The sequence below is a fragment of the Gigantopelta aegis genome, unplaced genomic scaffold (genome assembly GCF_016097555.1).
Source record: "Gigantopelta aegis isolate Gae_Host unplaced genomic scaffold, Gae_host_genome ctg2762_pilon_pilon, whole genome shotgun sequence".
Classification (NCBI taxonomy): Eukaryota; Metazoa; Mollusca; class Gastropoda; order Neomphalida; family Peltospiridae; genus Gigantopelta; species Gigantopelta aegis.
This window is the reverse complement of record NW_024533026.1, coordinates 1-27,082: the sequence shown is the minus strand read 5'-3', so window position 1 is coordinate 27,082 and position 27,082 is coordinate 1. Positions and strand designations below refer to the sequence as shown.

The window sequence follows — 27,082 nt, the reverse complement described above, 5'->3', positions numbered from 1 at the left end:
TGTAATGTTTGTGTTATTAGAAGTTATTTTTTTCAACTAAAGAAAAGAAATATCATTTATAATGAAGTGGTATTGTAAACAATAGATACATTTTTAAACATGATCTTTTGCATGCTGTGTTCAACATTACTTTATCAAAATCTTCTATCAATTGCACTAAAGGGCAAGCACTTTGATTGATCTCAGACCATAGTCCATTACTAGTACATTGTCTACTGATATTACCTATACATAAACATAACAACCATTGTAGATATATCTACTCAATGCTAAATACAGAACACAATTTACCTGATCTTCTAGGTGGACAATATTTGGTAATAATATTTCCAACATACGTTATGTCCCACAAAAGGTTATACACAGAATCTACCTCACTTGCACAAAGTACAATAACTATATCATTGTAAAGTGTAGAATGATATCACTATTGTGTGTGCTGACTTACCTGAAGGTGATGGAGAAGAAGAAATAGTACTGGTTGTGATAAGTACAATTGAGCTGGTTACAGTTGCTGCTTTGTAACAAACATAAGATATTAAAAAGAAGAAGAAAGTATACTGTATTATTTAACACTACTTAGGGCTGTCAAAGAACATGCTGCTGACATAAATGTTTTAAGTACAAAAAAAATAACACATTTTTTGAAAAATGAAAAGTAGTTAACCAAACAAGGCAACCATTTAAAACTATAAATTCATTTTAACTAACATTCAGTGTTTGTACAAGTGCTATTATGTAGGTGTGGTCAAAATGTCATAGGAACTATCTTGTTTACACACATTATAAAATAATGATATTAGCCCCCCCTACATCGACATGTACTTTATTTTTCTTTATTTATATCTGCATTATTAATTTCATCTAAATAACAAACCACAAACCTGCACATGATTGTCCATTTCCTTCATATCCAGTGTTACAAGTACATGTGAAATTGCCAGCAGTGTTGATACAGGTAGCATTACTATCACAGTTATGAGTATTAGTTAAGCATTCATCTATGTCTATATAATTGAATTAATATTATATTATAAAATTGTCTATTATTTCTCTTGATTTTGCTATTAATAATATGTATATTTCTAATAAACTACAAACCTTTACACGATTCTCCATTTCCTTCATATCCAGTGTTACAAGTACATGTGAAAATTGCCAGCAGTGTTGATACAGGTAGCATTACTATCACAGTTATGAGTATTAGTTAAGCATTCATCTATGTCTAAAAAATGGAATTAATATTATATTTAAAATTACTAATTATTTCTCTTGATTTCGTTAAAATGTTCATGTATATTACTAATAAACTACAAACCTGTACATGACTTATATCTCCTTCATATCCAGTGTTACAAGTACATGTGAAATTACCAGCAGTGTTGATACAGGTAGCATTACTATCACAGTTATGAGTATTAGTTAAGCATTCGTCTATGTCTAAAAAATGGATTTAATATTATATTTAAAATACTCATTATTTCTCTTGATTTTGTTATAATGTTCATGTATATTACTAATAAGCTACAAACCTGTACATGACTCTCCATTTCCTTCATATCCAGTGTTACAAGTACATGTGAAATTGCCAGCAGTGTTGATACAGGTAGCATTACTATCACAGTTATGAGTATTAGTTAAGCATTCGTCTATGTCTAAAAAATGGAATTAATATTATATTTAAAATTACTCATTATTTCTCTTGATTTTTTATTAATGTTCATGTATATTACTAATAAACTACAAACCTGTACATGACTCTCCATTTCCTTCATATCCAGTGTTACAAGTACATGTGAAATTGCCAGCAGTGTTGATACAGGTAGCATTACTATCACAGTTATGAGTATTAGTTAAACATTCATCTATGTCTAAAGAATGGAATTAATATTATATTTAAAATTACCCATTATTTCTCTTGATTTTGTTATTAATGTTGTATGTATATTACTAATAAACTACAAACCTGTACACAACTCTCCATTTCCTTCATATCCAGTGTTACAAGTACATGTGAAATTGCCAGCAGTGTTGATACAGGTAGCATTACTATCACAGTTATGAGTATTAGTTAAGCATTCATCTATGTCTAAAGAATGGAATTAATATTATATTTAAAATTACTCATTATTTCTCTTGATTTTGTTATTAATGTTCATGTATATTACTAATAAACTACAAACCTGTACATGACTCTCCATTTCCTTCATATCCAGTGTTACAAGTACATGTGAAATTACCAGCAGTGTTGATACAGGTAGCATTACTATCACAGTTATGAGTATTAGTTAAGCATTCATCTATGTCTAAAAAAATGGAATTAATATTATATTTAAAATTACTCATTATTTCTCTTGATTTTGTTATTAATGTTCATGTATATTACTAATAAGCTACAAACCTGTACATGACTCTCCATTTCCTTCATATCCAGTGTTACAAGTACATGTGAAATTGCCAGCAGTGTTGATACAGGTAGCATTACTATCACAGTTATGAGTATTAGTTAAGCATTCATCTATGTCTAAAAAATGGAATTAATATTATATTTTATTAATTACTCATTATTTCTCTTGATTTTGTTATTAATGTTCATGTATATTATACTAATAAGCTACAAACCTGTACATGACTCTCCATTTCCTTCATATCCAGTGTTACAAGTACATGTGAAATTGCCAGCAGTGTTGATACAGGTAGCATTACTATCACAGTTATGAGTATTAGTTAAGCATTCATCTATGTCTAAAGAATGGAATTAATATTATATTTAAAATTACTCATTATTTCTCTTGATTTTGCTATTAACATTCATGTATATTACTAATAAACTACAAACCTGTACATGACTCTCCATTTCCTTCATATCCAGTGTTACAAGTACATGTAAAATTGCCAGCAGTGTTGATACAGGTAGCATTACTATCACAGTTATGAGTATTAGTTAAGCATTCATCTATGTCTAAAAAATGGAATTAATATTATATTTAAAATTACTTTGATTATTTCTCTTAATTTTGTTATTAATGTTCATGTATATTACTAATAAACTACAAACCTGTACATGACTCTCCATTTCCTTCATATCCAGTGTTACAAGTACATGTGAAATTGCCAGCAGTGTTGATACAGGTAGCATTACTATCACAGTTATGAGTATTAGTTAAGCATTCATCTATGTCTAAAGAATTGAATTAATATTATATTAAAAATTACCCATTATTTCTCTTATTATTTTGTATATTAACATTGTATATTACTAATAAACTACAAACCTGTACATGACTCTCCATTTCCTTCATATCCAGTGTTACAAGTACATGTGAAATTACCAGCAGTGTTGATACAGGTAGCATTACTATCACAGTTATGAGTATTAGTTAAACATTCATCTATGTCTAAAAAATGGAATTAATATTATATTTAAAATTACTCATTATTTCTCTTGATTTTGTTATTAATGTTCATGTATATTACTAATAAACTACAAACCTGTACACAACTCTCCATTTCCTTCATATCCAGTGTTACAAGTACATGTGAAATTGCCAGCAGTGTTGATACAGGTAGCATTACTATCACAGTTATGAGTATTAGTTAAGCATTCATCTATGTCTAAAAAAATGAATTAATATTATATTTAAAATTAACCATTATTTCTCTTGATTTTGTTATTAATGTTCATGTATATTACTAATAAACTACAAACCTGTACATGACTCTCCATTTCCTTCATATCCAGTGTTACAAGTACATGTGAAATTACCAGCAGTGTTGATACAGGTAGCATTACTATCACAGTTATGAGTATTAGTTAACATTCATCTATGTCTAAAGAATGGAATGAATATTAAAATTGTTCATTACTTTACCTTGAACGTTTTGTATATAATGATTAATGATCAGTATATGCAATATTGACAAAGAATTTGTCTAATTTAATAAATGAAAAACCTGTAGATGACTGTCCACTTCCAGTCATATTCAGTACATGTGAAACTTCCAGCAGTGTTGATACAGGTAGCATAACTATCACAGTTATGAGTATTAGTTAAGCATTCATCTATGTCTAAAGAATGGAATTAATATTATATTTAAAATTACTCATTATTTCTCTTGATTTTGTTATTAATGTTCATGTATATTACTAATAAACTACAAACCTGTACATGACTCTCCATTTCCTTCATATCCAGTGTTACAAGTACATGTGAAATTGCCAGCAGTGTTGATACAGGTAGCATTACTATCACAGTTATGAGTATTAGTTAAGCATTCATCTATGTCTAAAGAATGGAATTAATATTATATTTAAAATTACTCATTATTTCTCTTGATTTTGTTATTAATGTTCATGTATATTACTAATAAACTACAAACCTGTACATGACTCTCCATTTCCTTCATATCCAGTGTTACAAGTACATGTGAAATTGCCAGCAGTGTTGATACAGGTAGCATTACTATCACAGTTATGAGTATTAGTTAAGCATTCATCTATGTCTAAAGAATGGAATTAATATTATATTAAAAATTACTCATTATTTCTCTTGATTTTGTTATTAATGTTCATGTATATTACTAATAAACTACAAACCTGTACATGACTCTCCATTTCCTTCATATCCAGTGTTACAAGTACATGTGAAATTGCCAGCAGTGTTGATACAGGTAGCATTACTATCACAGTTATGAGTATTAGTTAAACATTCATCTATGTCTAAAGAATGGAATTAATATTATATTTAAAATTACTTCATTATTTCTCTTAATTTTGTTATTAATGTTCATGTATATTACTAATAAACTACAAACCTGTACATGACTCTCCATTTCCTTCATATCCAGTGTTACAAGTACATGTGAAATTGCCAGCAGTGTTGATACAGGTAGCATTACTATCACAGTTATGAGTATTAGTTAAGCATTCATCTATGTCTAAAGAATGGAATTAATATTATATTTAAAATTACTCATTATTTCTCTTAATTTTGTTATTAATGTTCATGTATATTACTAATAAACTACAAACCTGTACATGACTCTCCATTTCCTTCATATCCAGTGTTACAAGTACATGTGAAATTTCCAGCAGTGTTGATACAGGTAGCATTACTATCACAGTTATGAGTATTAGTTAAACATTCATCTATGTCTAAAGAATGGAATTAATATATTTAAAATACTCATTATTTCTCTTGATATATTATATTAAAAATTTACTCATTATTTCTCTTGATTTTGTTATTAATGCTAATGTATATTTCTAATAAACTACAAACCTGTACATAACTGGCCATTTCCTTCATATCCAGTGTTACAAGTACATGTAAAATTTCCAGCAGTGTTGATACAGGTAGCATTACTATCACAGTTATGAGTATTAGTTAACATTCATCTATGTCTAAAAAATGGAATTAATATTATATTAAAAATTGTTCATTTTGAGATCTTGATTTTGTTATTAATGTTAATGTATATTACTAATAAACTACAAACCTGTACAAAACTCTCCATTTCCTTCATATCCAGTGTTACAAGTACATGTGAAATTTCCAGCAGTGTTGATACAGGTAGCATTACTATCACAGTTATGAGTATTAGTTAAGCATTCATCTATGTCTAAAGAATGGAATTAATATTATATTTAAAATTACTAATTATTTCTCTTGATTAATGTTGTATATTACTAATAAACTACAAACCTGTACATGACTCTCCATTTCCTTCATATCCAGTGTTACAAGTACATGTGAAATTACCAGCAGTGTTGATACAGGTAGCATTACTATCACAGTTATGAGTATTAGTTAAACATTCATCTATGTCTAAAGAATGGAATTAATATTATATTAAAAATTACTCATTATTTCTCTTAATTTTGTTATTAATGTTCATGTATATTACTAATAAACTACAAACCTGTACATGAACTCTCCATTTCCTTCATATCCAGTGTTACAAGTACATGTGAAATTACCAGCAGTGTTGATACAGGTAGCATTACTATCACAGTTATGAGTATTAGTTAAGCATTCGTCTATGTCTAAAGAATGGAATTAATATTATATTTAAAATTACTCATTATTTCTCTTGATTTTGTTATTAATGTTCATGTATATTACTAATAAACTACAAACCTGTACATGACTCTCCATTTCCTTCATATCCAGTGTTACAAGTACATGTGAAATTACCAGCAGTGTTGATACAGGTAGCATTACTATCACAGTTATGAGTATTAGTTAAGCATTCATCTATGTCTAAAGAATGGAATTAATATTATATTAAAAATTGTTCATTATTTCTCTTGATTTTGTATTAACATTAATTATATTTCTAATAAACTACAAACCTGTACATGACTCTCCATTTCCTTCATATCCAGTGTTACAAGTACATGTAAAATTGCCAGCAGTGTTGATACAGGTAGCATTACTATCACAGTTATGAGTATTAGTTAAGCATTCATCTATGTCTAAAGAATGGAATTAATATTATATTAAAACTTTACTTATTATTTCTCTTAATTTTGTTATTAATGTTAATGTATATTACTAATAAACTACAAACCTGTACATGACTCTCCATTTCCTTCATATCCAGTGTTACAAGTACATGTGAAATTGCCAGCAGTGTTGATACAGGTAGCATTACTATCACAGTTATGAGTATTAGTTAAGCATTCATCTATGTCTAAAGAATGGAATTAATATTATATTAAAAATTGTTCATTATTTCTCTTGATTTTGTTATTAACATTCATGTATATTACTAATAAACTACAAACCTGTACATGAAATCTCCATTTCCTTCATATCCAGTGTTACAAGTACATGTAAAATTTCCAGCAGTGTTGATACAGGTAGCATTACTATCACAGTTATGAGTATTAGTTAAGCATTCATCTATGTCTAAAGAATGGAATTAATATTATATTTAAAATTACTCATTATTTCTCTTGATTTTGTTATTAATGTTCATGTATATTACTAATAAACTACAAACCTGTACATGACTCTCCATTTCCTTCATATCCAGTGTTACAAGTACATGTGAAATTGCCAGCAGTGTTGATACAGGTAGCATTACTATCACAGTTATGAGTATTAGTTAAGCATTCATCTATGTCTAAAAAATTGAAGTAATATTATATTAAAATTACTTCATTATTTCTCTTGATTTTGTTATTAATGTTCATGTATATTACTAATAAACTACAAACCTGTACAAAACTCTCCATTTCCTTCATATCCAGTGTTACAAGTACATGTGAAATTTCCAGCAGTGTTGATACAGGTAGCATTACTATCACAGTTATGAGTATTAGTTAAACATTCATCTATGTCTAAAGAATTGAAGTAATATTATATTAAAAATTGTTCATTATTTCTGTTGATTTTGTTATTAATGTTAATGTATATTAATGATCTAATAAACTACAAACCTGTACAAACTCTCCATTTCCTTCATATCCAGTGTTACAAGTACATGTGAAATTTCCAGCAGTGTTGATACAGGTAGCATTACTATCACAGTTATGAGTATTAGTTAAGCATTCATCTATGTCTAAAGAATGGAATTAATATTATATTTAAAATTACTCATTATTTCTCTTGATTTTGCTATTAATGTTCATGTATATTACTAATAAACTACAAACCTGTACATGACTCTCCATTTCCTTCATATCCAGTGTTACAAGTACATGTGAAATTGCCAGCAGTGTTGATACAGGTAGCATTACTATCACAGTTATGAGTATTAGTTAAACATTCATCTATGTCTAAAGAATTGAATTAATATTATATTAAAAATTGTTCATTATTTCTCTTGATTTTGTTATTAATGTTAATGTATATTACTAATAAACTACAAACCTGTACAAAACTCTCCATTTCCTTCATATCCAGTGTTACAAGTACATGTAAAATTTCCAGCAGTGTTGATACAGGTAGCATTACTATCACAGTTATGAGTATTAGTTAAGCATTCATCTATGTCTAAAGAATTGAATTAATATTATATTAAAAATTACTCATTATTTCTCTTAATTTTGTTATTAACATTCATGTATATTACTAATAAACTACAAACCTGTACATGACTCTCCATTTCCTTCATATCCAGTGTTACAAGTACATGTAAAATTTCCAGCAGTGTTGATACAGGTAGCATTACTATCACAGTTATGAGTATTAGTTAAACATTCATCTATGTCTAAAAAATGGAATTAATATTATATTAAAAATTGTTCATTATTTCTCTTGATTTTGTTATTAATGTTAATGTATATTACTAATAAACTACAAACCTGTACATGACTCTCCATTTCCTTCATATCCAGTGTTACAAGTACATGTGAAATTTCCAGCAGTGTTGATACAGGTAGCATTACTATCACAGTTATGAGTATTAGTTAAGCATTCATCTATGTCTAAAGAATTGAATTAATATTATATTAAAAATTGTTCATTATTTCTGTTGATTTTGCTATTAACATTAAAGTATATTTCTAATAAACTACAAACCTGTACATGACTCTCCATTTCCTTCATATCCAGTGTTACAAGTACATGTGAAATTTCCAGCAGTGTTGATACAGGTAGCATTACTATCACAGTTATGAGTATTAGTTAAACATTCATCTATGTCTAAAAAATGGAATTAATATTATATTTAAAATTAATCATTATTTCTCTTGATTTTGTTATTAATGTTCATGTATATTACTAATAAACTACAAACCTGTACATGACTCTCCATTTCCTTCATATCCAGTGTTACAAGTACATGTGAAATTTCCAGCAGTGTTGATACAGGTAGCATTACTATCACAGTTATGAGTATTAGTTAAACATTCATCTATGTCTAAAGAATTGAAATTAATATTATATTAAAAATTGTTCATTATTTCTCTTAATTTTGTATATTAATGTTAATGTATATTACTAATAAACTACAAACCTGTACAAAACTCTCCATTTCCTTCATATCCAGTGTTACAAGTACATGTAAAATTTCCAGCAGTGTTGATACAGGTAGCATTACTATCACAGTTATGAGTATTAGTTAAGCATTCGTCTATGTCTAAAGAATGGAATTAATATTATATTTAAATTACTCATTATTTCTCTTGATTTTGTTATTAATGTTCATGTATATTACTAATAAACTACAAACCTGTACATGACTCTCCATTTCCTTCATATCCAGTGTTACAAGTACATGTGAAATTGCCAGCAGTGTTGATACAGGTAGCATTACTATCACAGTTATGAGTATTAGTTAAACATTCATCTATGTCTAAAGAATTGAAGTAATATTATATTAAAAATTGTTCATTATTTCTGTTAATTTTGGTATTAACATTAATGCATATTACTAATAAACTACAAACCTGTACAAAAATCTCCATTTCCTTCATATCCAGTGTTACAAGTACAAGTGAAATTTCCAGCAGTGTTGATACAGGTAGCATTACTATCACAGTTATGAGTATTAGTTAAGCATTCATCTATGTCTAAAAAATGGAATTAATATTATATTTAAAATTACTCATTATTTCTCTTGATTTTGTTATTAATGTTCATGTATATTACTAATAAACTACAAACCTGTACATGACTCTCCATTTCCTTCATATCCAGTGTTACAAGTACATGTAAAATTGCCAGCAGTGTTGATACAGGTAGCATTACTATCACAGTTATGAGTATTAGTTAAACATTCATCTATGTCTAAAGAATTGAATTAATATTATATTAAAAATTACTCATTATTTCTCTTGATTTTGTTATTAATGTTAATGTATATTACTAATAAACTACAAACCTGTACATGACTCTCCATTTCCTTCATATCCAGTGTTACAAGTACATGTAAAATTTCCAGCAGTGTTGATACAGGTAGCATTACTATCACAGTTATGAGTATTAGTTAAACATTCATCTATGTCTAAAGAATGGAAGTAATATTATATTAAAAATTGTTCATTATTTCTCTTAATTTTGCTATTAATTTTATCTATATTACTAATAAACTACAAACCTGTACATGACTCTCCATTTCCTTCATATCCAGTGTTACAAGTACATGTAAAATTGCCAGCAGTGTTGATACAGGTAGCATTACTATCACAGTTATGAGTATTAGTTAAACATTCATCTATGTCTAAAGAATTGAAGTAATATTATATTAAAAATTGTTCATTATTTCTGTTAATTTTGCTTATTAACATTAAATATTACTAATAAACTACAAACCTGTACATGACTCTCCATTTCCTTCATATCCAGTGTTACAAGTACATGTGAAATTTCCAGCAGTGTTGATACAGGTAGCATTACTATCACAGTTATGAGTATTAGTTAAGCATTCGTCTATGTCTAAAGAATGGAATTAATATTATATTAAAAATTACTCATTATTTCTCTTGATTTTGTTATTAATGTTATGTATATTACTAATAAACTACAAACCTGTACACAACTCTCCATTTCCTTCATATCCAGTGTTACAAGTACATGTGAAATTGCCAGCAGTGTTGATACAGGTAGCATTACTATCACAGTTATGAGTATTAGTTAAGCATTCGTCTATGTCTAAAAAATGGAATTAATATTATATTTAAAATTACTCATTATTTCTCTTGATTTTGCTATTAATGTTCATGTATATTACTAATAAACTACAAACCTGTACAAAACTCTCCATTTCCTTCATATCCAGTGTTACAAGTACATGTGAAATTGCCAGCAGTGTTGATACAGGTAGCATTACTATCACAGTTATGAGTATTAGTTAAGCATTCATCTATGTCTAAAGAATGGAATTAATATTATATTAAAAATTACTCATTATTTCTCTTAATTTTGTTATTAATGTTAATGTATATTGCTAATAAACTACAAACCTGTACATGACTCTCCATTTCCTTCATATCCAGTGTTACAAGTACATGTGAAATTTCCAGCAGTGTTGATACAGGTAGCATTACTATCACAGTTATGAGTATTAGTTAAGCATTCGTCTATGTCTAAAGAATGGAATTAATATTATATTTAAAATTACTCATTATTTCTCTTGATTTTGTTATTAATGTTCATGTATATTACTAATAAACTACAAACCTGTACATGACTCTCCATTTCCTTCATATCCAGTGTTACAAGTACAAGTAAAATTGCCAGCAGTGTTGATACAGGTAGCATTACTATCACAGTTATGAGTATTAGTTAAGCATTCATCTATGTCTAAAGAATGGAAGTAATATTATATTTAAAATTACTCATTATTTCTCTTGATTTTGTTATTAACATCATGTATATTACTAATAAACTACAAACCTGTACATGACTCTCCATTTCCTTCATATCCAGTGTTACAAGTACATGTAAAATTTCCAGCAGTGTTGATACAGGTAGCATTACTATCACAGTTATGAGTATTAGTTAAGCATTCGTCTATGTCTAAAGAATTGAATTAATATTATATTTAAAATTACTCATTATTTCTCTTGATTTTGTTATTAATGTTAATGTATATTACTAATAAACTACAAACCTGTACATGACTCTCCATTTCCTTCATATCCAGTGTTACAAGTACATGTAAAATTGCCAGCAGTGTTGATACAGGTAGCATTACTATCACAGTTATGAGTATTAGTTAAACATTCATCTATGTCTAAAGAATTGAAGTAATATTATATTAAAAATTGTTCATTATTTCTGTTAATTTTGTTATTAACATTAATGATCATATTTCTAATAAACTACAAACCTGTACAAAACTCTCCATTTCCTTCATATCCAGTGTTACAAGTACATGTAAAATTTCCAGCAGTGTTGATACAGGTAGCATTACTATCACAGTTATGAGTATTAGTTAAGCATTCATCTATGTCTAAAGAATTGGAATTAATATTATATTAAAAATTACTCATTATTTCTCTTGATTTTGTTATTAATGTTAAAGTATATTACTAATAAACTACAAACCTGTACATGACTCTCCATTTCCTTCATATCCAGTGTTACAAGTACATGTAAAATTGCCAGCAGTGTTGATACAGGTAGCATTACTATCACAGTTATGAGTATTAGTTAAACATTCATCTATGTCTAAAGAATTGAAGTAATATTATATTAAAAATTGTTCATTATTTCTCTTAATTTTGTTATTAATGTTAATGCATATTTCTAATAAACTACAAACCTGTACAAAACTCTCCATTTCCTTCATATCCAGTGTTACAAGTACATGTGAAATTTCCAGCAGTGTTGATACAGGTAGCATTACTATCACAGTTATGAGTATTAGTTAAACATTCATCTATGTCTAAAGAATGGAATTAATAATATATTTAAAATTACTCATTATTTCTCTTGATTTTGTTATTAATGTTCATGTATATTACTAATAAAAAACAAACCTGTACATGACTCTCCATTTCCTTCATATCCAGTGTTACAAGTACATGTGAAATTGCCAGCAGTGTTGATACAGGTAGCATTACTATCACAGTTATGAGTATTAGTTAAGCATTCATCTATGTCTAAAGAATGGAATTAATATTATATTTAAAATTACTCATTATTTCTCTTGATTTTGTTATTAATGTTCATGTATATTACTAATAAACTACAAACCTGTACATGAACTCTCCATTTCCTTCATATCCAGTGTTACAAGTACAAGTAAAATTGCCAGCAGTGTTGATACAGGTAGCATTACTATCACAGTTATGAGTATTAGTTGAACATTCATCTATGTCTAAAGATAATTCATATTATGATAATAAATGGACAATAGTTTTCTTCACTTCATATAAGTGAGCTTGTATATATATGATAAACTACAAACCTGTACATGACTGGCCATTTCCTTCATATCCAGTGTTACATGTACATGTAAAATTACTGGCAGTTTTGGTACATGTAGCATTAGCATCACAGTTATGAGTATTAGTAGAACATTCATCTACATCTAGAAATGAATGAGATTAACTCTAGTCTACCTTAGTTTTTAAGATTAATGATCAGTATATGCAGTATTGACAAAGAATTGTCTACTTTAATAAATGAAAAACCTGTAGATGACTGTCCACTTCCTTCATATTCAGTACATGTGAAACTTCCAGCAGTGTTGATACAGGTAGCAATAATATCACAGTTATGAGTATTTGTTAAGCATTCATCAATGTCTAAAGAAAATTTATATTGATATTTTATTAATATATTTTATCAATTTGTTATTAATTTTTTTTATATAGTAAAACTACAAACCTGTACAAAACTCTCCATTTCCTTCATATCCAGTGTTACAAGTACAAGTAAAATTTCCAGCAGTGTTGATACAGGTAGCATTACTATCACAGTTATGAGTATTAGTAGAACATTCATTTATGTCTAAAGATGGAATTAATATTGCATTAAAAATTACTCATTATTTCTTTTAATTATGTTATTAATGTTCATGTATTTGTCTAATAAAACACAAACCTGTACACAACTCTCCATTTCCTTCATATCCACTGTTACAAGTACATGCAGTGTTGCCAGCAGTGTTGATACAGTTAGCATTAGGATCACATGTCTATGAGTATTAGTAGAACATGCATTTATGTCTTTTAAAGGATTTGATGAATATTATATTAACAAGTAATAAGAACACTTTAAAATCCAGTGTAAAGTGGATGTAAGAATGACAATGCAATATTAAATTGTACACAAATACCAAAATCCAGAAGTCTTTAAAATCTAGACTAGATTACTGGATTGGACTAACCTTTAATATGGTTGTACAAAATATATAAAATAATATAAAAAGTAAAATTAATAAAGTAAAAAGAAATAATGGTGAATGTTGGTATTAAAATCAAGATATGCTGTGTTCATAGTGAATTCACAATTCAAAATTAAGTTATCATTGTGTCCTTTGATTTTTATGTGAATAGAGGTTATAAATTTATTTGTACCTTTTACACAATAATTATACATTTAAAATCAAGTAATAGGCTAAATAGTTGATTGTATAAGTTGGCAATACAAGTTTCTGTGAAATGATTTCTACATATTAAGTACTACAATAGTGTAATGATAATAATAATAATAAATAATAATAATAATAATAATAATAACAATAACAATCATTTTTTTTTGATTTGTGAATTTATTAAAATTCATTAAAATATTGCATGCATTCTTTTTGCTAATTTTGACATTTTAGTTAGGAGTTAACATTGTCAACATATAACTGTTAAACTTTTAATGTTATCAACATCAGACCACTTAGGGTAAGATCTTTCACAATCATAATAATATACAATATACAAGGGTTATTTCATGGATTTGTAAATACATATGTGTGTCCTGCAAGTCTTAACAAAACTACAAACTTTATGAGCTTGTATCATTAATTGTGTATGACAATCCTACAGAAAAGGTCAGAATTCATGTGTATATTTGATAAGAAAGGTATTGAGAAACAAAAAAGTTTCTAGCTGTAATAATGTAAGCTTTAACTAGAGTTACAAGATGAACTTAAGCTACCAGTAGCCTAGCCTACGCAGTCTTGCAAAGAAACTACAATGTAGTCATCACATGCTTATTTAGTTAAGTCACACCTACATAAATATTTAAAGATTAGTCCTCTATTCCAGTAGTCCAGTCTAGTGTTTACACATTCTCAAATCCCTACATATTTAGTTCATATAGTAACAATCAGGTAGTGTAAGGATTTTATAAGGATTTGTGTGTACAATATATAATGCCTACCTTGTTTCTGTATTACTTTTTGTCATTCTTATCCCTACATCCACTTTTGACTTCTCTAAATGGTTTCCCTGTTTAATCTGCTCTGCTTTCTATATTTAAATGTCTAGCTAAGAGTTTCATGCAATTCCTTATGCATTTGTTTGTGATGCATAAATTAAAAGGATTAAAATCAATTGTGAGAACAGAGAAAGCTTTGACAAAAGTAAATAAGATAGTAGAAATTTATAATCAAATCTTTGATGCATGTCTGTATTTCACTACAGAGGGATTTTTGATTAGCGAAGGTAATAAATACCAAGTGGCCCAATATGGCATGCTGTTTGTTTCAAAATTGTTTAGGCATTGATACATACTACATTAATACAATATCAACCTAATCAATTCATATAGAATCAATCAATCTAATATTGACCTGATCAATTCAATATTGAAGCGATTGATTCAATATAAAATCAATATTGAATTAATCAATTCTATATATTAAGATCACTTTAATATAGAATTGATCAAGTCAATATTGCATCAAGATATTGTTACATGTATCAATGCCTAAACATTTTGAAACAATTTACCATGAAACTGTTGAAGGAAAACCGAATACCATTGTATGTTACACCACTTAAACTATGTCTGCTTCAATTCTTATCTATAGTTTTTACTATAACTATAGCTTGCCTAAAGGTGATAGAGATGCACTGATTGTGGTAGCTGCAATTGAGGTGGGTGTAATTGCTGGTTTGTAACAGACGTAGGATTAGAAAAAAGAAGGAACAGGAATTGGCTTATAATTAAACACAACTTCAAGTAGTACTTATTTAGATGAAAGCTATGAATAAGCTATGCCTATCTCAATTAGGTAACATTACTAATATTTAGAACATAAAGTACTTACTATCACAAACTATAGCTACATCATAATAGTGACTCTGACAGTAAGTATGAGTATTGTTATAGTTCTGCGTACACTCAACCAAGTTAGCTTCTGTTCCATTACAATCTACATATCCAAATAGAATAGGTCCAGTCCCTTGTGAGAATCCATGTCTTCAACGTAGCCATAAGAGTATCCTGAAATCAAATGTTTAAATCAACTACAAGCTAGGAGCGATGACATAAAGAAGTTCAGAAACTACACAAAGATATTGAATAGCAACAATGGCAGTAGTGCCATTCCCATAACAAAAATGTTAGGACATACAATGCATTACTGTATACTCTCTAGCTTAGATATCCCAAATTACACAACCAGAATTTCTCAAAATACATACATAATTTAAAAATTAGACTATAATATAATTAGTCTATTTTGTAGTTTTTGATTGAATTCAAAACTACAAGAGAACATGACATATTTCCTTTTCACATTTATGGTCATGTATAGATGAAACTATCACCACTCATGCTATTAATTTACATTAGATTCTTTCCTCAGACTGAGAAGTCAATACTAAACTTAAAACTTATTTCTACTTTTCCTAAATGCTTGACTAATAAATGTTTTTGGTAAAAACTTTTAAAGTAGTATCATTTTAGTTGTAACAACGTTATGTCTTTTGCTTTAAAATAAATAATAATGATAAAATTTGCAATGAGATAAAAATATACCACATCTTAAAAGATGGTAAGGCTTACCTATTGTTAATGCACTAATCTGAATACAGACAACTAGAACTTGAGCCTCTTGACTGTCCCAGTTATTGTATGCACAGACTGTTCCCCATGCTCTGTTAAGACACACTTCAACTCTCCCTTCATATTGTGATGCCCCTCCTACTAAACGAACATCTCCATCAGTACAATTGCTATAATTAGCAACACTCATAGCTATACAAAATAGGATAATTTAGTATACTAGGAAATTAGTACTTACATTGACAAAAGATGTTAGCATCTTTACTCAGAGAACAATAGTAGAGAGAGAGACCATTATAAGGACAGTCCAGTACACTGTTCTCATTACCAGTACAAATTTAAATCAATGATGTTATGTTTGATAGCTGATGAGGAATAGTAGACTATAGTAGATCCTACTGCACCTGTGCATAATATAAAATAATCTGCTGGTAAAACACATTAGGCAAAGATTATTTACCATAAGGAGAGTATCCTAGTTGTTTACAGACAACACTAGCATCATTATTATCCCAGAATCAGTACAATACTACCCCATGTACTTTCCAAACAGATTTCAACAGCTCCATAGGAAGAAGATGAGGACTAGATAATGAGCACTATACATATACATTTTGTCACATTGGTAACTTACCACACGAACTGAGCCATGTGTACATGTTTGAGCAACTACTGTATCTCTTGAAGATAAGCAAAGCAAGAGCCCTAACAAAAATTCGAGCAACATATTTTAGCTGTTGTAATTTAATCTTGGGTGGAAATGAGTCAACCAAGCCATGAATATATCCTTGTCTTATTGACTTTGGGCGTGGCAGCATGAATGATGTTATACTATTAAAATAGTACTGGTAATTGTTGGTCGGCCCACTTTGTTGTATTCACACAAACAATGTAACCTACCATTTCTGTATATCTTAAGCTGTGAAAATTAATTTTGAATGACTACTTCATCATATATGTTAGTTGAAGATTTTGAACATCCTGCAAATCAGTCATATTATTACTGCTATATAAGGTCCTTTAACTTTAAGGTGCTTGTTGTTCATAATATCTTTTATGACAAATAAATTGTATGGCTTTTGTGTAGCCATTTCCATGAATAATTGTCAAATTTCTCTAAAAAGCAGTTTTCTACTAAAATGAGAAGATTTTAGACATGGTGACCATTACCACACATTTTGGAAGGAAACCATTGTTGCTGTAACTATTCCAAAGTTGTCAGAAACATTGTCAAAAAATTAATAACCTTTCATATAAATTGATATAATAAGTAAAGTATGATATGTTGACTTTCTCTAGAGTATTTATATATATAGATAATGTGTCAAAACAATGTTTGGGACTGTTTAAAAGTGAAATTCCAAACAAATGCCCTTGTACTCAGACATTTAGTGAAATTCATATATAGAGTAGTATATTTGGTTAGAGTAATGACACTAATACCTATACTAGTGTTCAGGGTTTACAAATAAATATTATTCATGCAAACCACAGTATGATTGTTAGAGCTTACACAAGGATTAATTGATGGATATTTACATTTGCATCTATAAAAGGACAACTTATTTACCTGGGGATGGCAAGCAAGAGTAATCTTCACAATTATCATTAGGTCTATGATTATAATAACAACTACTACAATCAGAGAAATGTTTCCCACCACAACACAAGTAATGGTGGAGCAACATCATTCAATATATGTAAATAAATTAAATTAAACTCCGTTATATCATAATACTAACCTATGATTGATTTCCAGTTGTTAGGATAAACAATATAAGCACTACCACCATCAGTTCTTGTTAATAGATTACCATTACTACTAAAAGAGCACAACTATATGGACTGCAATTGATAGTGTAATTGAAATTGTGAATGGAACTTTTTAATGTCTTACCCCAACATTGCACTGTCTATAATTTCTTCTCAAATCTTTTTTAAGATTTTGAACCAATAATCACAACACAGTGTTACCAATGGAACATATTACAATACAGACCCTGTAATTAAAGACACAGCTCTCCTACCAATGTTCTGGTTAAGAATGGCTATACTAAGAGACAAGTTGATCTGAACTAGTCTTAATGATGCTTGATCAAGTTGTTCATAATTAGGAATTATCAGTTAATTTATCACATCAGATATCAGCTCTTTCATTTGTGTATCCAAATGTCATATGACCAACATTCATTTGTCAAGTATTAAAAAGTGTTATTCATCCTCTTTGGTATGAAAGCATACAAAACATTAATGTTGTGTATAATATCCATATCAGTAACTGTATTAGCAGATATACTTACATTTGGAACTATCTTGGTAGAGGAGTATAGATAAAAAGACAATATCTATGTAACATTTATTAGAAATGTTGTCGTATTAACTGTATTATTGATGCATTATTGTTATGTATAAATACTTTATGTAGTTTATGCCATGAAAGATGATAAGAGAAATGAGTCAACTGAGCTTTTCAATGTAAAATGATTAAAGCACTGTTTTTAGAACCTTCCTTTATGCATGTTGTTTAGGGTAGACACCCTAGTCTGTGTGACATTCACCAGTCTGTAAATGTTTGTAACAACCTGGGTTCACCTATTAATTTTCCTACCAAAACTGTATATATAATGTTTGCAACAAATAGACTATTATCCATTATATCTACTATTTTTGGTCTGGACATTAGAACCTTAACCTACCATATTGAACAAACACAGGTAGTTTCTAATATATCATTATTTACAACACTGCTTTCATGCTGTTATATTTTTGTAGCTGTCTTAATTTAGATATAAAAGGATACTCAGCAAACAGACTGTATACTATAAACTATGCTTTTGACAAAGTAGTTATTCATTATATGATTTCTTGATCTGCTGCTTTTGAATAAGGTTGTTTGTACCATAATAATTATTTCATATCAGGTTATATAAGTATGTAATTTAAAATCTTGTTTACATATTCAGTGGCTGTTTTAAATTTAGAAAATATCCTATAAAAGTTAATGTATATATATAGTATTATTAAAAATGTTACAGTTGATATATCAGATCTAGCATCCATCTAGTGCATCCACTTGTAATAACTTAATGTGAACTGCTATGAACTTACAACAACCTCTACTGATATGACAAAGCTGTTATTATAATAGGTCTATTAAATTTATCTAAGCAATCTAAACAGTTGTTTTAGAATGTGACAACAGTAAAAAGCATTGGAGTTCTGAGCAGATATCACATAGTCATTTCCCATTTAACTGCTACACACTCTCTATATGTATACTGTATGCTTTTGTAGCATATTTTAAAGACAATCTGTTGGTTTAGTACATTTAAAGAAAATGAGTGTTACTATAAAGATGAAACATAAGTACTATTCTTAGCATAAAAACATTAAAAAATAAAGGTTGCATAATTATATATATTGCATGAGTAAAAACATCATTAAAGTGTGTTTTCTGATATTATATAAAATGATGTCCGTCTACTTTTTGCATCTTTATCTAACTGCTGCTTTCGGTCTAATTGTCTCTCAGTATATTGTGTAATGATAACTCTCTCATTAACATCAGATAGTTCATCACGTTGTCTATACATGTATTTATATGCAGCAACAGTATAACAGATGACAGAAATGAATACAACACCTGTCTTAACAGCATAATATTCCCAGTAACAACCCAAAGATGAAGTCAATAATGTTAAATTAATATTGGTGACAAAGCTTTGCATAAACCACAATCCAATCAAGACTCCTTGCATGTGACGAGGTCCTTGAGCTAATATAAATTCAAAACCAGATATAAAGATTAGCAATGTACTGAACCCAGATAAAATTTGAGGAGCAAGCAATACATAATATGGTATAGTAAGATTGTCAAGAGAAAATAAATTTCTACAAAAACCTCCTGCATTTGAAGTATCTCTTGTGAGTATAAAACTGATTACAAACAACACAATTGATTGAAATTGGGTAAGTAATAAACCTATCCATATACGTTTCAATATACTAGGAATAAAAATGAGGTAGACAAGGAACAATCATAAACTGAAAGATTGGAATACCTACAGCCACAACAGAGTACACTGTAGAAGTTGGAAAGACTAAACTACATTTTCTATATAAGTTAAGGTAACATTAGCATTGCTGGCATGTTGCATATATGGGAATGTTACTTGCGATGTATTATCCTGAAGAGCAAATCCAAATTGAACAATAATGATCAACCAAATGTTCCAGAAACTTTTAACATCTTCTACTTGTTCAGTAGTAAATGGTCCTCCATACCTCTCTTTTGCTATGTCTAGTCTGGAGGGAGGAGGCTCTCCATAAGTGAAGGCACTACGTCTAACTGGTTGTTTATGTTTCCAAGCATACTTCATCACTCTCCAGATTAGTATGACCGGATTTGTCCGTCTTACTGGATCAGATGCAATGTGATGTTTGGAACACAAACCAATATAAATGAGAGAACATGAAACACAAAACCAAATGCTAGTAAAATACATATATGGTACTCTAATGCTACATGTTGAGGGACTAGAGTTAGTACAACAGATTCTATTATAGTACCAATAGCTCCAGGAAAGAAAGAAATCCAAACAAACCAACGTACGAAACTACTTAGCTTAATTGAAGAAGCAAATTGTAGTTGATCAGAACCAAATTGAACTATGTTAGCTTCAAACATACCCAGACCAAGATAAAATAGCAAACTTAAAAACAAAGCAATGATAATAATGAAAGAATCCCTTGTGACAGACATGTTATCATATTTTAAGATTATAACATTGGACATCACTAAGAAGGGATAGCTAAGACAACACCATAATAGTGCCAACCATCATGACTTTGTATCTTGTCCATTTCTCACCTAATAATCCTAGAAATGGATACAAAAGATAAGATATGGCTATTAGAACAAATACAGCTGAGAATTTATGTAATATTTTAACACTAGATGATAGTGGCGTCAAAAGTAACGATAAGTAGATACCAAAGTTACTGATAAGTACACTCCACATTACAGCCAGAAAAGCTCCTTTATTATGAACACAGGAGAATTGGTATCTTTTCCTCATAGACAACATCTCATTCTCACTCGTCTAGGTTGTTCTCCAGAGTTCAAATGTGTCTGCTCATCAGCCATTTTGTATTTCAGTCAAAGTTTATACAAAGAATTCCTAATTATCTTTATGATGTATAGTGTCAATGTATACAACAGAAATAACTACAAATTGTCTAAATTACGGTAGTATTACTAAAAACTATTTGTAGAATAAGTCCATAAGAAATGACAGACTGTGTACTACTTACTAATCACATTGGAAATATCCTGTATATATATATATATATATATAAGGGTTCCTGATTGATAACTTGACAGTTACTAAAAGGGATCTCTCTATACATCTAGTATAAAAAGAAATAGCATAATATACAGGAGCCTAAACTAAAGAAAGTCAAGTGCAATCTTCAAAAATAATGTTAAGATATTAGTTCATCTTCCTAAATAAAAAAGCCTCATATACAAACTACCATTATTAAACCTTCTTTAATGTGGAGCCTAAAAGTTTTCTTGAGGTTCCAGTATAAAGTGGTTCAGGACATATTAAAAGAACATTCACTCCAGAATCTGCTAACTCAGTTCTTAAATAATTAAAGTACCCTTATCATAATATAATATTATTAGATTATAAGTTTATATTATAGCTACTTGTATAGCATGTTTACTAGCACAATGTCCAGCTAAACCAGGTGTCCCTAATATAAAACAGATTGATATAGACAGTATACCTACTAATGATGTACCTATCTTTCTACTGAGACTACTAACAACTACAATACACCCATCCCTCTCTTTAACAATATAAAAAAGTATAGTTGTACTGAGAAAAACAGTACCAAGAAAGTTAGTGTCTAAAAGGAACTTGCGGACTTCTAATTTAGTATCTATAGCAACAGCTCGTTGAGAACAACCAGCATTATTGATTAAATAATCAATCTATACATTCATAACAAAATATAAAATATTATGATCAATAACTTGCTTTACTTTGCATAATGATTGATAACTTGTTCTACACAAGATGAATGCTTATCATATTGAAGTATATCTAATACCATTATCATATGACACCTTTTATATTCCTCTGGTGACAAACCTATAATAACAATATCATATAATTATTGAGTGGGAAGGTTTACTTTGCCATTTCCCTAATACTCTGTGTAATTCATTTCTCTTCTTGCTGACAGGACTAACTTAGCACCTAATTTAGCTAAAGTGTATGCCAAGATTTCTCCATTACCAGAGAAGCCACTGTAATCCAAACTATTTTGCCTTTAATTTTCTGAAGATTTAGTCTCATTTTGTCATAATAAAATAAAATTAAATGTATTATAAATAGCAAACTTAAAAACAAAGCAAATGATAATAATAAAGAATCCCTTGTGACAGACATGTTCATATTTTAAGATTATAACATTGGACATCACTAAGAAGGGATAGCTAAGACAACACATAATAGTGCCAACCATCATGACTTTGTATCTTGTCCATTTCTCACCTAATAATCCTAGAAATGGATACAAAAGATAAGATATGGCTATTAGAACAAATACAGCTGAGAATTTATGTAATATTTTAACACTAGATGATAGTGGCGTCAAAAGTAACGATAAGTAGATACCAAAGTTACTGATAAGTACACTCCACATTACAGCCAGAAAAGCTCCTTTATTATGAACACAGGAGAATTGGTATCTTTTCCTCATAGACAACCATCTCATTCTCACTCGTCTAGGTTGTTCTCCAGAGTTCAAATGTGTCTGCTCATCAGCCATTTTGTATTTCAGGTCAAAGTTTTATACAAAGAATTTCCTAATTATCTTTATGATGTATAGTGTCAATGTATACAACAGAAATAACTACAAATTGTCTAAATTACTGTAGTATAACTAAAAACTATTTGTAGAATAAGTCCATAAGAATTGACAGACTATGTTACTTACTAATCACATTGGAAATATCCTGTATATATATATATATATATATAAGGGTTCCTGAAATTGATAACTTGACAGTTCTACTAAAGGGATCTCTCTATACATCTAGTATAAAAAGACATAGCATAATATACAGGAGCCTAAACTAAAGAAAGTCAAGTGCAATCTTCCTAAATAAAAAAAACCTCATATACAAACTACCATTATTAAACCTTCTTTAATGTGGGCCCTAAAAGTTTTCTCAAGTTCCAGTATAAAGTGGTCCAGGACATATTAAAAGAACATTCACTCCGGAATCTGCTAACTCAGTTCTTAAATAATTAAAGTACGCTTATCATAATATAATATTATTAGATCATAAGTTATATTATAGCTACTGTATAGCATGTTTACTAGCACAATGTCCAGCTAAACCAGGTGTCCCTAACATAAAACAGATTGATATGACAGTATACCTACTAATGATGTACCTATCTTCTATGAGACTACTAACAACTACAATACACCCATCCCTCTCTTTAACAATATAAAGAAGTATAGTTGTACTGAGAGAACAGTACCAAGAAAGTTAGTGTCTAAAGGAACTTGTGGACTTCTAATTTAGTATCCATTAGCAACAGCTCATTGAGAATAACCAGCATTATTGATTAAATAATCAATCTATACATCATAACATAATATAAAATTTATGATCAATACCTTGCTTTACTTTGCCATAATGATTGATAACTTGTTCTACACAAGATGAATGGCGTTATCATATTGAAAGTATATCTAATACCATTATCATATGAGACCTTTTATATTCCTCTGGTGACAGACCTATAATAACAAATCATATAATTATTGAGTGGTGAGTGGTTTACTTTGGCATTTAAAATCTAATACTCTGTGTAATTCAGTTTCTCTTCTTGCTGCACAGGACTAACTTAGCACCTAATTTAGTAAAGTGTATGCCAAGATTTTCTCACATTGCCGGAGGAAGCCCCTGTATCCAAATACTTTGCCTTTAATTTTTGTGAAGATTTGGTCTCATTTTTCATAAGAAATATATAAATTAAATTGCAGTCTGAATACATTAAGAAGAAAAAAGGAAAAAGGAACAAAAGAGAAGGATCACACCAAAAATACAAGAGCCACTCCATCTGTGAGGAGGCGTTGAGCTCCCACATAAGCGGAAAAACTCCGTACACGACCAAGACAAGACTGTAGTTGTGGGAGGATCTTACTATAGCCAATTTCAAGTTCTTTTTTGATCAGGTTTGTCCCAACCATCAAGAGCTGTAGGGATATTTTTAGAATCTAATCAAATACTATCAATCTTGTCTTGTCGAATTGCAAAGGTATATAATGGAAATATAGATAATATATTTTTATGAGGTCTTGCTTTACAGGTGAACTTAGGACAAATGAAGGACAATGAGATTTCCTAAAAGGTCACGTGCAAATAAGACTGTACCTGCTAATGATGACAATGGATTCAAACTCTTGAGAGGTAATCATACTATTTTGTGTTAATATATCTAGTCTATATTTCATATACTGCTATCATGAAAATAAGTAATCTGGCTGCTAACCACACAATGTTCCTGATCACTGGTATCCAAGGGTATAGAAAAGCGAGCCAAAATTGATGAGTAACTTAGGCAGCATTCTGGCAATCTTCGAAGGGGAGCTGCTGGGTACATGTTAGAAAAGGTAATACCTGTAAATAATATATTTCTATTACTCATCATATCATATATACATTGGAGTAAAAGTTTTTTGGTATGGAACCAACCCAAAAAAGCTTAATGACTTTACAAGGTTGATTGCAAAAGAGTATATACAAATATTTCTTATCCAGACCCAGTTTTATTAGTAGCAATGAGAGATATCATTGCTGATATACAAGCTGTATGTGAGTTTACACAGGTTCTGGGCAGCAGGATATAGAGACACTCCACGATAATTTCACGATTGACAAGTGGTTAAAGACTGTCAGAAAGAACCTTGGTCCTCATTTTGAAATGGCTCACAAATGGATCAAATACTGCACATATTGAAAATGGAATCTTTTAACTTTGCAAGCAAATTATTGTTTGAGTAATTTGTTATTTTTGTATAATTATAGTCCATATTTTTAATTATTATCATAATTGTTGTAGTTATATAGAAAAACAACTGTTTTCTTGTTGAATGGGTAACCCAAAATTGATCTCTCCAGATCTTTTTGGCTTCAAAATTGTCCCGTATAGCAAAAATGGTCCCGCAGACCAGTTTGCTGCAAAATATGACATTATATGAAATACTTTGTTAAATAGTTGGAATAAAAGTGCTAACTCCAGTGATAAGATTCAAATGGAAGTAACAAATCAGTCATCAATAGATATCTCTGGAGACAGTTTTACAGGAGCTGTTATAAATTTAGATAGAACAAAAGATAAATGAAGAAGAGTGTTTAAAAGTCATTTTATTTTGAAAGCCTCTATAAAATTAAAACTGATGATAAAAAATTATTATAACTAGTAGTAGTGCTGTTTTAGTTTGTTTAAGTTGATCTAGTTTTATTGTTTGGCCTTAAAAATATAGTTTACTTTTACTGAATCGATGTTGGAACCACATTAATGAGTTCATAGGTGAACACGTGAGTGCCCCACAAATAAGAATGAAGATAAAATCTGCAGTACATATAAAAACAAAATGAAACAGTCATGATTGCCAGTGTGTTTGTAGGCCCAGCATTCTGGATGCATACACGACCTCTGAGGGATGGTTACCAGCATACTCTTTCAAGTATCCAAAAGGCCGACTAGGATAGGGCTGGTAGTATCTCCTTTAAACGAGATGAGGCTGGTTTTATTTGTGGGGCCGGTTCTCTGCTTACAATGACTTGCTTAGACTTGTTCCCGCAGATCTAGAATTCCATATGGCTAGTTGTGAAGTCAGCTCCAGCCAGGGTTGACTTCGTCTTGGACGAGGGTTACAGGCCAATGGTGCCGGTTTCCAGTTGCAATAGCAGGGATCCTGGAGCCTAGTGGAGACCCCAATGGTGAGATGAGGAGGGATCATTTGGACAACACACGAGTTAGTTTTTATAAATTTAGATTTATTTAAAACCTACTGGGTATATATATATATCATATGTTCTTTCCACGTGGAGTCTTAGCTAGAGGGTTTACCGATGTGAACGGAAATCTTCTGAATTTGTGGTTAAGAAATATAAAGCTAGCAAGAAAATAATAAGCTCCGTATACTGTTTTGCAAACATGCTGCTGACTTAAAGTATGCCTTTCTCCCAGCCATTAAGAGCTGTGTGGATATTTTTAGAAGCTAATCAATACTTTACCAAACTTGTCTTGTCAATTAATACTAAAGGTATAATGGTAATTGATTTTTTGAGTTATTTTCTGCTTTACCGGTGAACATCGGACAAGTGAGATTCTAAAAGTTAGTGCAAAAAGACTGTACCTGCTATGATGACAAGGATTCAAACTTTTGAGAGGTAATCATATTATTTTTGTTCATGTGTGGGGGTGGTGTGAAGAGTCGTGCCATCTATCATATATGTAATTCATTGACGGATTTATTCTGGAATCAACTCGGTACTCTTACTGATGGTAAATATGGTTACATTTCATTGAGGTCATATAGGAATCACTACTGTAATAGCTCCCTCTATATTT

The 27,082-nt window shown here is 29.7% G+C and overlaps 1 protein-coding gene across 1 annotated transcript; it reads right to left on the bottom strand.

Moving 5' to 3' along the window:
• Positions 1-156: 156 nt before the first annotated feature.
• On the bottom strand, positions 157-12,735 carry LOC121391638 (fibrillin-3-like). Its single transcript, XM_041523195.1, has 25 exons — positions 12,654-12,735; positions 10,699-10,821; positions 10,482-10,604; positions 9,618-9,740; positions 9,184-9,306; positions 8,968-9,090; positions 8,532-8,654; positions 8,098-8,220; positions 7,881-8,003; positions 7,664-7,786; positions 7,009-7,131; positions 6,574-6,696; positions 6,356-6,478; positions 6,141-6,263; positions 5,706-5,828; positions 4,381-4,503; positions 4,175-4,280; positions 3,710-3,792; positions 3,493-3,615; positions 2,840-2,962; positions 2,623-2,745; positions 1,755-1,871; positions 1,533-1,655; positions 1,319-1,440; positions 157-225 (listed from the first exon to the last, which is right to left on the bottom strand). The coding sequence occupies exons 1-25, from the start codon at positions 12,733-12,735 to the stop codon at positions 157-159; spliced, it is 2,916 nt and encodes a 971-aa protein (XP_041379129.1).
• Positions 12,736-27,082: the final 14,347 nt, after the last annotated feature.